This window comes from Coturnix japonica, chromosome 1 (genome assembly GCF_001577835.2).
Source record: "Coturnix japonica isolate 7356 chromosome 1, Coturnix japonica 2.1, whole genome shotgun sequence".
Classification (NCBI taxonomy): Eukaryota; Metazoa; Chordata; class Aves; order Galliformes; family Phasianidae; genus Coturnix; species Coturnix japonica.
In genome coordinates, this window is record NC_029516.1 from 48,515,503 (window position 1) to 48,527,669 (window position 12,167).

Below are 12,167 nucleotides of genomic sequence, written 5' to 3' on the forward strand. Positions count from 1 at the left end.
AGAAGTACCCATCTTTCTGCTGCATCCCCATCAGTCAGCATGCTCTTTCTTTCCACCATCCATTGCCTGCTGTACTCTTGAAGGGAACAGGTTGCCTAAAGTTGTATATTCCGCATCCTTGGAGGAGTTCTAGGCCTGGTTGAATGGGACCCTAGGCAACGTGATCTGGTAGGTGGCAATGCTATCCACAGCAGGGGTTTGGAACTGGATGATCTTTAAGTTCTCTTCAACTTAAGCCATTCTGTAATTCTGTGATTCTATAATTTCATGATTCAGTGATTCTATGATTCTCTGACCAGAAGCCCTTTCATGGACTGTGCAGTACTGACCAAAAAATGCTCCCTCTTGCCATAAAGGAATCATGATGTTTCCACAACATCAGCAACAATTCCAGTTTACTTAAAATTTCAAGGACTTCAGGGCAAGGCTAAAGTCATTTTTCTTTTTGGCATGATAGCCATTACAGCCCAGGGCTCTGAAACACCAGGTGCAAATTGAAAACATCATCCATTTCAGAGATGTTTTCAGAAAGGTTTCATTCTTACCCTGTACTGCGTCAAAATGGTGGCTTGAACTATTAGGCTTCAGACTGTTCAGAGACAGTCAGAATAGGTTAGCCCTCCTGAAAGCTGTCTTTGAAAGAAAGTGATGTATTGTTCTGGTAACAGATACTGTCCTGAGACAAGGGATGAGACAACATGCATGGAAGGAGGGATAAGAAGGAGAAGAGGTTACGTGGTGTCTAATTCAATATGCCTTGTCCTACTCTAAGGAATCCTGGTGCTGAATGTGCCCTCTGTGTATCCATGAGCAGAGACAATGTTAATAGAATCACAGAATTGTGCAGGTTGGAAAAGACCACTAAGATCACCCAGTCCAACCACCAGCCCATCCCCACCATGCCCACTGACCACGTCCCTCAGTGCCACATCCACACGGTTCTGGAACACCTCCAGGAACAGTGACTGCACCACCTCTCAGGGCAGCCTGTTCCAATACCTCACCACAAAAGAAAACACTTTTTCACTGTGTGAAGGGTAATTTCTGGGAGTGGAAGTCTCTTAGCTCCATCTGTGTCGAGCTGAAGACCACAGCTAATCACACTTCATTAGAAGCTGAAGCAAAGCAGCACCAAGGAGTCTGCAACCAGCTGGTCGGCAAAGTGGGGAGGCTATAGAGGGAGGAAGCGTGTCTCTTAAATGTGGGTAAGGAGCATATATTATGAGCGTGCTGGGAATAAAACAAACTTGTACCAGTGAATAGCATGCCTCAAATTTCAGACCAGTTCCTGTGGGCCCACTTAAATCTTATTCCAGTCTTTCAGAAGTTGCTGGTTCTAGCAATATCCCCTGTACTTAGGAGTTAGGAATGTTGCCAGACCCAGCTATACCCCTAGAAATACGATGGAATTATTGAGTGTATTTAGCATTCCTGTTTATTGTTAGAGGTGTGATGTATCAACTTGTCTGGTGTGTTGCTGTTTTTCATGCAACACATAGACTCGAAAGAGGGTAAGAAGTGGCCAGCACTCTGCTAGTTACACTAGACAGGGATTGTTTAAACCACGTTGAGTCTTCTGGCTGTTACACCGTCCCTTTACGTACGTCCATGCAGAGGTCTTATTAGGACCATACTGATGGATAGGCTGTCTGGGAAGGGGAGTGGGGTACAGCCCTCAGATGCCCTTGTTATAACCACATGGAAAACTTCTGACTTTTTTTATATCTTTTCCTAATAAAACAAAAACTTGATTTGGTTTTGAGCCAGGATCACAAACAAAGCATCTTTACATTTCTTGTTGCTGGGGGAGGGGAAAATTCAGTTCAAAACTGGTGCATTTCAGCATGGGGAAAATTGCCTTCCTACTGTCTCTCCTTTTTTATTGGAACAAATAGACACATAGTAAAAATGTGAGCCAGCTTCTTATTTTGCTAATACTATAAAATAGGGAGTAAAGCCGACTTCCCTTCATTTTCCTTTACTTTTTTATTCTGTCCTGTCTTTGCCAATTGGAAACAGAGCTCACAGAGTTACTTTGTCTCTGGAAACAAATCTTGCAGGGCTTAACTCTGTTTTCAGCACTTTCCAAACAGAAGAGCTTTTTGGAACCTACACGATCTTCCTGAAATTTTGGGGGGTCTGAGAAAATGATCTACATTCATGTTTTCTTATGTAAAGTTTGTTTTATGAGGAGCAGAACCAGGGAGAAGTAGAATCATAGAATTGTTTGGGTTGAAAGGGACACTTAAAGGTCCTCTAGTCCAACTCCTCTGCAATGAAAAGGGACATCTACAACTTGATCACAGTGCTTGGAGCCCCTCCAGCCTGACCTTGGATGTCGCCAAGGAAGGGGCATTTACCACTTCTCTGGGCAACCTGTTCAGCAAATATCCACAGGGGAAATCCTATTGGCAATTTCCCTGCTGACTGATCAACCTAAGAAGCATTGTATACAATAAAAAGACTAAAACTTTCTTTCTTTTTCCTATGCATTCTTCTCCAGCACAACTGTCAGCCTTTTCCTCTCTGAAAGTGCACATTTATGACATTGTAGATGCATATACGATTTCTGTAATAGATAAACAGTGGGAAAGCAGCCCTTCAGTGAGTGAGCAAGAGAGAAAGCTTAACAGACTGTGTTGATAGAGATCCTTGGCTAACATCAGGAAAAATATAGTTCAATGCCATGCCTTGCTTTGTTCTCCTTTTACAGAATAGAGATTGGGTATTAAATGAGATTAGTGAGGAATCATTGATTAGCACTATTGCTCTGGAAAAGATTAGGAGAACATGTGGTTTTCAGTTTGAAAATAGAATGAAAAACAAGCCTTGCAGGAACTTTCCAATGTGGTTTTCATCTGGCTTTCATCTCCAGGTTTCTCCTGAAGAACATAAGGTTGAAGAAGATGGGAATTAGGAAAACATGCCATGACCCGGATAAAAATGGAACTGCTGAAGCAAAATAGCATGAAACAAGAGCCACAAAGTCTCTTTAACCATGCCCATCTCTCTCATTTCTTCTGCAGGGCCAAGTATTTCCAGGGGAAGAAGGTGAATGGAGAATTTGATATCCGTGTGGAGCAGGTTAGTGACAGCTTACCTGTAAGAAATATTTGTGGGCAGAGCTGAGGTCTCAACAACAGATAGTCTGTGGATTTTCTCCAAGAGAAGATGGGAACTAGGGACAAGTTTTAACACTTGTCCATTACAGACAGTGATGCATGACCTAAGTGAAAATATCCTGTCTTCTCTCCCTGCCTTTGCAGAATCAGTCACTAATTCAACTTAAAATTAAGTTTTCCATTTTGGTGGTGGAACTATCATTTCTTCCATTGGAAGACTACCTCACAGTTACATATCTGTGTCTGTAAAGGTGAAAAGCAAGTACACAGAAGTGCATCTTAGTGATGCTATATTCCACATGTGAGTTATTGAAGTCTTCTAACTTATTCTGATTTGAGTCTAAAAGTTTTGGTTCCCACATGCAATATAACTGCACACAGCATAATCTTTTCAGAACTGACTGATGTGCAGAGTGTGATTGTCACAGCAGAAATGACTGTTTATAACCATCTGCAGGTGCCTAATTTGAAAACAGGAATTATAAGAGAGGTGTAGAACTGAGTCTGTGAATGTGAAGAAATCATGTGCTTGCTTTTTTTTCACTGTGGGGCTATAAAACTACTTGTATGGGTAAAGAAAGATGGTGAATGCTTGAATGACCAGGTGTTTTCTGTCTTTATAAATCTGGTGATTCTGTGTCATATATGTGGATGTGCATACAGGTTTATAAAGAAGTACTCATGAAGTGGTTTTGAAGACTTTCTCAAGATCCACTCTCCATGACATGTTACTCCTACTCTTTTCAAAGGGATTGTCCAGTTGCCTAAGGCTGTGTATGTGCATACACAATCTGATCAAAATCTGTGTCTAGGACAAGAAGGTTAGCAGGTCGTCTTTTGCAACTGTGATATATGAATGCTTAGTTTTCCTCTTTTCATTTGATCTTGCTTCAGATACCCACAGATCATTGCTTCAACCAGAAATATAGTTTTTCTTGGTAGAATTTTATGTGATAGGAAGAAACTCCTGATTTGAAAAGCTAAATAACAAAACAGTTTGAGTGGCAGAAAAACATGAAGGGAAATATCCAGATGTTCAATAGTCTTGAAAAAAGATGGTACTGGAAAAAATGAACTACTCTATTTTTTTCTGACAGAACTAATATTTTGCTGTTCTTCTAGAATGCTCAGTACTTGGTTTAAATTGAAGGAAGAATCTTGCTGCTTTCCTTTTTCACCTCCATCTCTATTACATCTTTCTTAGCAAACCGTTTTGGAAGGTTGGGGTGTGGAGGTAGCAGAGAAGGAAAACAGGAGTATTTTTTAAGTCAAAACACAACTTACTTATAGTGGAGCACTGAAAACTGCACAGCCTGTCTCCCTCTCTGCAGTGGGAAGTCAGTAATCTGGTTAAACTCCCCTACCATCTCTCTGAGCTGCCTCTCCCCGTTGGCTGTTGCTTGAGGAATGCAAGACATATGTGATCATGCTGTCTTAATGTCTATCCCCCACACCCAAAGCTGTGGAAGACATTGGCTGATTTCAGCTGAATTTGAGAAACAGGCAGAAGTTTCAAAATATTAAGTTTCAACAAGCTCCTTCAGAAGAAGTTCAGTTCTATTAAACACTGGGTAACCCACAGGGAAGAGACTGTTAAATACCATCCAGCTGCTCAGGGAACTACCTCTTTAAGACTTGGCTTGTATGAAAATAGGTTTTATGGACTCTTGAACAGGGCTTTCTGTTTGTTAACTGCAGAAATGATCTGGACGACTTCAATGCCACCTCCAGGCCCTTGGCCTTCAGCTAACCACTAACCATTACCATTAAAAAGAGACAGTATTTTCTCTGGGCACACCTGGTGCTGGTGAGCAGGAGAAGGAGCTGTTAGGTACACTGCAGTCAATGTATATACTGTGTAGCCTCTACTTTCTTCTTCTATTCAATTGAAGTGAATGTGAGGACTGACTTTTTTCCCATTTTTTCTTCTCCTCTTCTAATCTTCATCATAATGTCCAAAATGTATTTATTAATTTGCCTTAGAGGCTGCAGAATTTGTTGTCACCCTTCCATTACTGAAACTCAGGGGCACAACTTCATTTTCAGATACGTCATGCTGAGTTCTGAGGTGCTGGGAAGCAACCACAGTCCTGGAAGGATGAAGGAGAAGATGAAACATAGGAAGCCAGTCTGTTAAGTGAAAGAGGAATCCAAATGCCATTGGTAGTACAGGGGGCTTTAGTCCTGGGACTCAGAGAAGTGGTGGACATAAATGACTTTTATTGTCAACTATCAAGTGGAGTCTGGGGGTGGTAACAGCTTAGTATTTTCAAGTAAAACTAGTGGTGGCATGAAGAAGACTGACTGACATCACTAAATCATGTCTTCAGCGCTAAACCTCAGATAGAAGCATAGTGCAACTCTGCAGCTTTCTCTCTTTAGCTCATCAATACATCTCCAGTCTATTCCTGCAATAATTTTTTCCCAAACAGAGAAGTAAATTTGATCTAAGCCCATTTAGAAGATCATTTAATAAAGCAGGTATGATGTATTAACAAGCAAAGTATTTCCACTCAGAGGAAAACATAATTTGATTTTGGCATAAAACTTAAGTTTGCACAAGGTAAAACGTCTGTGCAAATGCTCTCTTGAATTCAGAACCCATTTACTTTGGAGGCTGTTTCCATTACACTGCCTTTATTTGGGTATTTTTTCACTACACATCCTTTTGTAGCAACAGTAATCATTCATGAGACTGAACGAAACATGGATCGATAAGTGAAAATCTCTTTGACCTATTCCTATTTAAATCCTGATGGTTTAAGTCATACTCAGTGTGGGCTTAAGCTTACTCAGTATAGCTGAGTCTAAAAATACTATTGCTAGTTTATGCTTAAAATAAAATCATAAGATTTTGATCCATGCTGTTGCTTTTACTTGCCGTATGATCTCTGGCTTTGGGAACTGCAGGGCATACATCTACAGCTCTTTTCCTCTAGAAATAGAACAGCTAGTGATTTTTTTTTTAGAAATGAATGGTTTGATTATATAAAATGGATATATGGTTAAGCTCAGCATTAAGAAGAAATGTAAAATGCCACAGGAGTTGACAACGCTGCTTTTAGTCTCACTTGAAATTAATTTTGCTTTTGTCTTCTCAGACCATCTCTCTCCTTTACTGGCCAGAGAGTCCACTCAGGAGGAGAACGAATTGTACTGTAGGCGTTATGCTCTTTCATTTTCCATCACTGAAGGCAACTGGTACTAATTTAGCACCTCTTCCACCACCTTCTCAGCCTTGTCCCAATGAAAACCAAACCATGCGTTCTATAAGGATGTCATATTTCCCTTGGGTTTCCCATATGGATCATAAAATGTCCTGGGTTGAGGATCTCCTTGTGAGTTATCCTTGCAAAGAGGAAGCTGTATGGCTGTGTGTCACCAGCAGAAGATGGGAGGGGAGTTGGAGCTGAGGCCTGGACAACCTCAGCTCCATTGGCCAAACAGTGACACTGTGGGCAGTGGTCACATCCCACATCTGGGATACAGATGCCCACGAACAGGAGATGTGCAGAGTAGGAGATGTGCACAGAGATGACTGTACAGACCTGACTCATGACAGCAAACAGAAAGAGCTGAGCTTGTTTATCCTGACACAATGAATGGATGCTGAAGGAGACACGGCTCCTTTTAATAAATGCACCAGTTTAAGAAAGGGTTTTGTGACAAGGTGCTGACAACAGCAAGAGCTCAAACCCTGTGGGTCTGGTGGTCTTTTTCAGCCCCATGTCCTGCAATGACTGAAGAAAGTACAAGAAGGGAAGAGGAGAGCACAGACCTAACTGGCAACAGCAAACAGCACTTCTCCCAATCTGAGTACCTTTCCTTTAGATATTTGCTAAAGGAATTTCAATGCATTCAGAAAAAGTCTTTCCTGGAATTAGCTAACGGATGGTCTCTGATGAGGCCAAAAGTCTTATCTCAATTTTGATTCCTGTTGTCTGTCCACCCGTCTTCTTCCCACCATTTCCTGATGTCATGAGGTGGGTCCATCTCTCTGTCTGACATGCATTTTTCTCACACAGCTCATTCACTTGTTCCCACTGCCTGGTTTATTTTCAGGGAATGATTATTCAGTGAACTCCTATGTACATGCTTCTGGAAAAGTATTGTGGTATAGATTATGACTTCATTGGCAACATTGTCAGGAAAAAGTTGTACTTGGCTCATACAGAAGATAATTGCAATACAGATCATGTCTTCTTTTTCCATTGTACCTCTCATACTAAAACAGTGTTTTAATGTGTGGTGTAAATTGGCCATTTCAAAAGGTAGAGTTTGATAGGACCACGTGTGACAGTGTGAATTAGTCTCTCACCAAACAACTATATAATTTTTATTCATTACATATTTAAAGTTTATTCATTACATATTTAAAGGGTTGGGGGGAGGGAGTTTGTCTGTTTCGTTTTTTGTTATTTCCAACTGCAAGTCATAAAGCTGTTCAAGAACAGTAATAGCAGTTCTCATCACTTTGCCACATACAAGCATTCATAAACCGCAAATAAAGAGAACTGGAAAAAAATAGGAAGAATGACTTGAAATCATTAAATAGAATCTACCAGGGTACTTTTGTTGGTTTTTTTTTCATTTTCCAATTGTTTTTGGATGCTTACAGAGTTCATGCATTTGATCTATATCCTGGGATCAAAAGATTTAGAAACGTGTTTTTACTAACTAGAACTCCAGTTTTCAAGCAGTCACATGATTTCTGAAAAGAAAGTTTAAGTGGTGGTTCCAAATGCCATCAGGGTGAATGCTCCAAACTGCACTCACACAGATTGAGGCACTGGGGACCTTCACCACTATCTGTAGGTTAGGAGCACATGTCCTGAATTTGAGCCTTGTCAGGAGTAGTTCCCCTTAGATCTGCACAGGAACATTCCCCCTCTCTGCTGGACCCTCTCCATCCTTTCCTCCCAGGTAACAATCCCAGTACTGGGGGCAGGGTCCACCCCAAGGGACAATGTCTCAGTGAAGAGATATGGGGAATCAAGTGGTGACTAATATCCAATTCTGCATGCATGCATGCATGTACCAAGTATGTACTGCCCTAGCCCTTCCCTTCCCCCACCCCCTCCCCTTTCCCTCACTCACTTCCAGATGATCTGTTCGCTTTCTGCCTGTGCAGGGATTAGGGACTGCTTACCTCCCCCGTGAAATGCTTGTAATGGTTCTAGTGAAATATGCTGTTACTGGAATGCAGTCTGGCGTCTGCCAAAGTCTGTCTTTCCTTATGCATATTGGAAGGTCCACCAAAAAAATGAAGTATAAAATCTGCTGAGGAATGTATGTGATTCGATTAGATGCTAGTAATTCCTTATCCCAAGTGCCCAAGTTGTTTCACAAACCAGCCTGTCACTCTGACTGCATTTCATATCACAGGGCAGGGGAAGAGATAGAGATCCATAATAATGATAATAATAATAATAATTATTATTATTATTATTATTATTATTAGTGAGGAGAGCAGAGAGCTTTGTTCAGAGGCTGTTTATAGCACAGTTGTTTGAGATATGAGACAGACTGTCTCATATAGACTGGTCAAGAATCTCTGGGGAGATGGATGGTGATTTCCAGGTGGAGAGCTGGCTGTAGAGGGAACAAAAAATATGGAACAACAGCAGTCATCTTGCTCAGACTGTGTCCCTTGTGATCCCGCCTAGTATTTAATTAATACCACATTAATCAACTCTCCTTGTCAGTTCATATCCAGAGCTCCAGACATCCAGTGACAGCAGGCTGGGAAAAGGAAGTCCTCTGGAAAGGATATGGCAAGATCCAGACTTGGATCTGAAGTGTGCAAGTGTGTATACACACAGCAGGGATAGCGTAGGAGAAAAGCAGCTCAGGCACACAGCTTGGGTGTGGATGCTGAGCATCTTGTCTCATTGACACAGGGATAGGACCAAGGAAACCAGCCTTCCCAGGCCTACTGGGAGGTGGACCACCATCAGTAGGTAGGCAAGAGTCTGAGGAGACTGAGGAACCAGGGATCAGTCAAGGAGTAGAGCGGACTCCCAGAAGACCACTGCTCCCTTGCGGATGGCTGGGGTGTAACACTATGCTGGAACATAAGAACAGCAGTAAGATTTGCTTCTGCAATGGGCTTAAGAAATCAAGAGAAATTTCAGTTAAACTTCAGGACAACTTTCCAAGGTTGTTAATGCACAGATTGTCTGAAGAGGATCCTTATCCATGGAAGACACAGAACTTTTCTGAAACATCTGCCCACAATGGCAGAGGTAGAACTAATCCTGCCTTAGGAAGGAAAAACAGTTTGCATGGTATCTTGAAGTCCTTCCAACCCAATGTACTGCCATTCCATGAAAAATATTCTAAGTCTAGCCTGAACATATGTATCCAAGGAATCTTGAAAATCTATGGCCTCTTTGTTTTATTCTCAGCAAACAGAAACCCTAAAAAAATCTCAACAGAAAGTTCTCTAGTATCTAGATAACACTAATAGGATAAACTGAGATTAGCTTGAGACTGAGTTCAAGTGAACTGGAGAGATTTATGATTCCAAACACCTGAAATAGTAGGTGTTTTTAATAGAACGATCCTCTCAAATCTGGGTGCCACAAAGGTACAGATACACTCCCAGACCCACAGTCTGTACTACATTATCACTGAAATTAGGTTGTGTCACATTTGTCACACGTGGTTCACTCTCTCTCTAAATGTTTTTGCAGCCACTGGCACCATTTGCAGAGCAAGTATAAAATACCATCTGGCTAATGTGTTGCTGCCTTATACTTGATGAGTCTTAGCACAAATGACTCTTGGAGCAATGGAGAGCTGTGCTCTCATGTTCTGGGTGCAGTTACCTGTCACTATCTGCATGGGCTTCTTTCAAAGGCTTCTTTGTCTGCAAGGTAAGCGCAGGCTGGGGATGACCTCAGACTCAAAATCCCAGCCAGGGGAAGTCATCAGGCTACAAAACCCACAAAGTTAAAAATACAGGGAGCATTGGAAAATCAACAGGAAACAATTTCTGCTGACTGAAATTTTCAGCCTTCTTCCAAACGCCAGCTAGCAGCAGACTGTCAGATGGGACAAAGCACAAGAGCAGCAGTGGTCCTTAACTTAGTCTGTTATAACAGAAGTGGATGCCAGAGTAAGGTTAGGGCTCAGCTGTGGTTGTATGTTGGAGAGTTTTGAGGCTGGGGTTGTGCAGAGGCCTGCAGACCCTTTCTCTGCTCCTTAATCCTTGCCAGGGTGCCCAGTACAATAGTTGCCAAAGGGAATTTCTCCCTTTCTTCTGGCTCTTGACATAAACAGGCCTGAAATTGGTCCTGGCAGTTTGGTATGAAGTACTTACCAGCTCATAGGGTTCTCAAGCCTGTTTGAATGTCAGGTGTCTGAACATGGCTTTGTTTGGTCTGACTGCCGTGGAGCAACGCCTGTCAGGATGACTTAGTTTGGCTGTGTATGTCAGACATCAAATGAGGAATGCCCATTTTCTCTCCTGGCAAATCCAAATGTTAAGTTCTTTAGAACAAAACCACTTTGGAAGAAGAGCAAAAAAAATATGAAAACACAGGCCCAAAACTTCCCTCTCTAGAGCTGGCTTTCATGTATAATGACATGTCCCTCAGCTGCATAAGCCAAAGGTGCAGAGGAACATTATGAGTGGGACATCTCTGAGACATACATAGCCACAGAGATGGGTAACACATCCTTTCCCCAGTTTACCAAGCCCACATGTAAGACAGCAAGCAGTTGTGCTATGTTGCACTCTCATAGACACCCTGAGGACATTACTGATAGTACTGAAGGCATCTCCTCTCCTTGAATTTGTTCAAGGTGAACTCCCTAGTCCCTATACCTGTTGAGATTTTCAAGCATATTGAATGCAGGTGTTTTCTTCTCTCTGATCCATTATAATCACTGAAGATCAACTAACCTAACTGGTGTGGCTGGAGTCAAAACAGAGGCCATGCAATCTCATAAGACAAGGCCAGCAAGTCACATAAATTCACTGCCCCTATGTGTTTGTGTGTGTGTGTGTGTGTGGAGTAGGATTTAATTCTTGGCAACAGGAATTTTCCCCCTCCTTCCGTTATAAATGGGAGTTACACTGATGTAAGTCCATGAAAGGGTGTTGCTTTGAAAAGTTTACACAGGGCCGCAGACATGAAATTTCATTACATCATTGGGTCACCAATCCACAGTCACTGCTTTAAAATTGCACGGATTATAAAAAATGAAAGTTGGAAGTGATTTTTTCATTTATCATCTGGCCTACAAATCTATACAGGTGCACCAGTTCTCCATCTACAAGTTTTTTCCATGAGGACAAAATGTGTGGGTTTTTTTCTTCCTTTTTATTATTTTTGGTGTTTTTTTTCTGTGTGAAAGTTGTTCCTGGCACTATCTCCAGTTCCAACTAGTTGAAATTTCAGAAGAATATTAAATACTGCAAGGATCTCAATAAAATCACAAGGATTCCCAACAGTTAGTGCTCTGTTATTAAGCAGCCACAGGTTAGAAAATGATTAACTGCTGCCCAGTCCCCACAATACTAATTCTGAAAGAAATTCATTATTGAGAAAGGGGAAAATATCTGTTGAAAGAGAAAAAAAAAAAACAAATACAAAGAAATACAGCTTTCTGTCTGTAAAACTGAAATCTGATTATTTATATGAACAGGCAAACCCCAGCTTGAGCAGGAAAACACAATAGTTCAACATAGGATTCTGGATCCATAAGGATGTGTTTGCATTGTGATGGAAAGCAAGACATTGTACGGTCCACCAGTGAGAACAATAAATGAACAGGTTGTGTAAGTCCAAAGTCTATTCACTTGCTCACACAGGACAAGTTTAGGGCTTGGAGCCCAAGCCTTGTGCAGAGCAGCTAAACCCAACATTCTCCTCCTGCTCCAAATGGCTTGAACCCCCCAAGCCTTGCTAGAACTCCTGCCTGCTGGGAGCACGGCCAGCTGCCACACCACAGGTCACCATACCTCTCACCCCGTTAATCACCATGATTTGTGTCTTAACTTTCACTGACACCCTCAGCAGTCAATATCACCTGGTG

General features: G+C 41.7%; 1 protein-coding gene across 1 annotated transcript in view; it reads left to right on the forward strand.

Moving 5' to 3' along the window:
• Positions 1-12,167, forward strand: part of SYN3 (synapsin III) — a 191,556-nt gene that overhangs the window by 29,996 nt on the left and 149,393 nt on the right. The window contains exon 3 of the mRNA XM_015863657.2: positions 3,027-3,084. Coding sequence (XP_015719143.1) covers positions 3,027-3,084 — 58 coding nt within the window. The remainder of the gene's footprint in view (positions 1-3,026; positions 3,085-12,167) is intronic.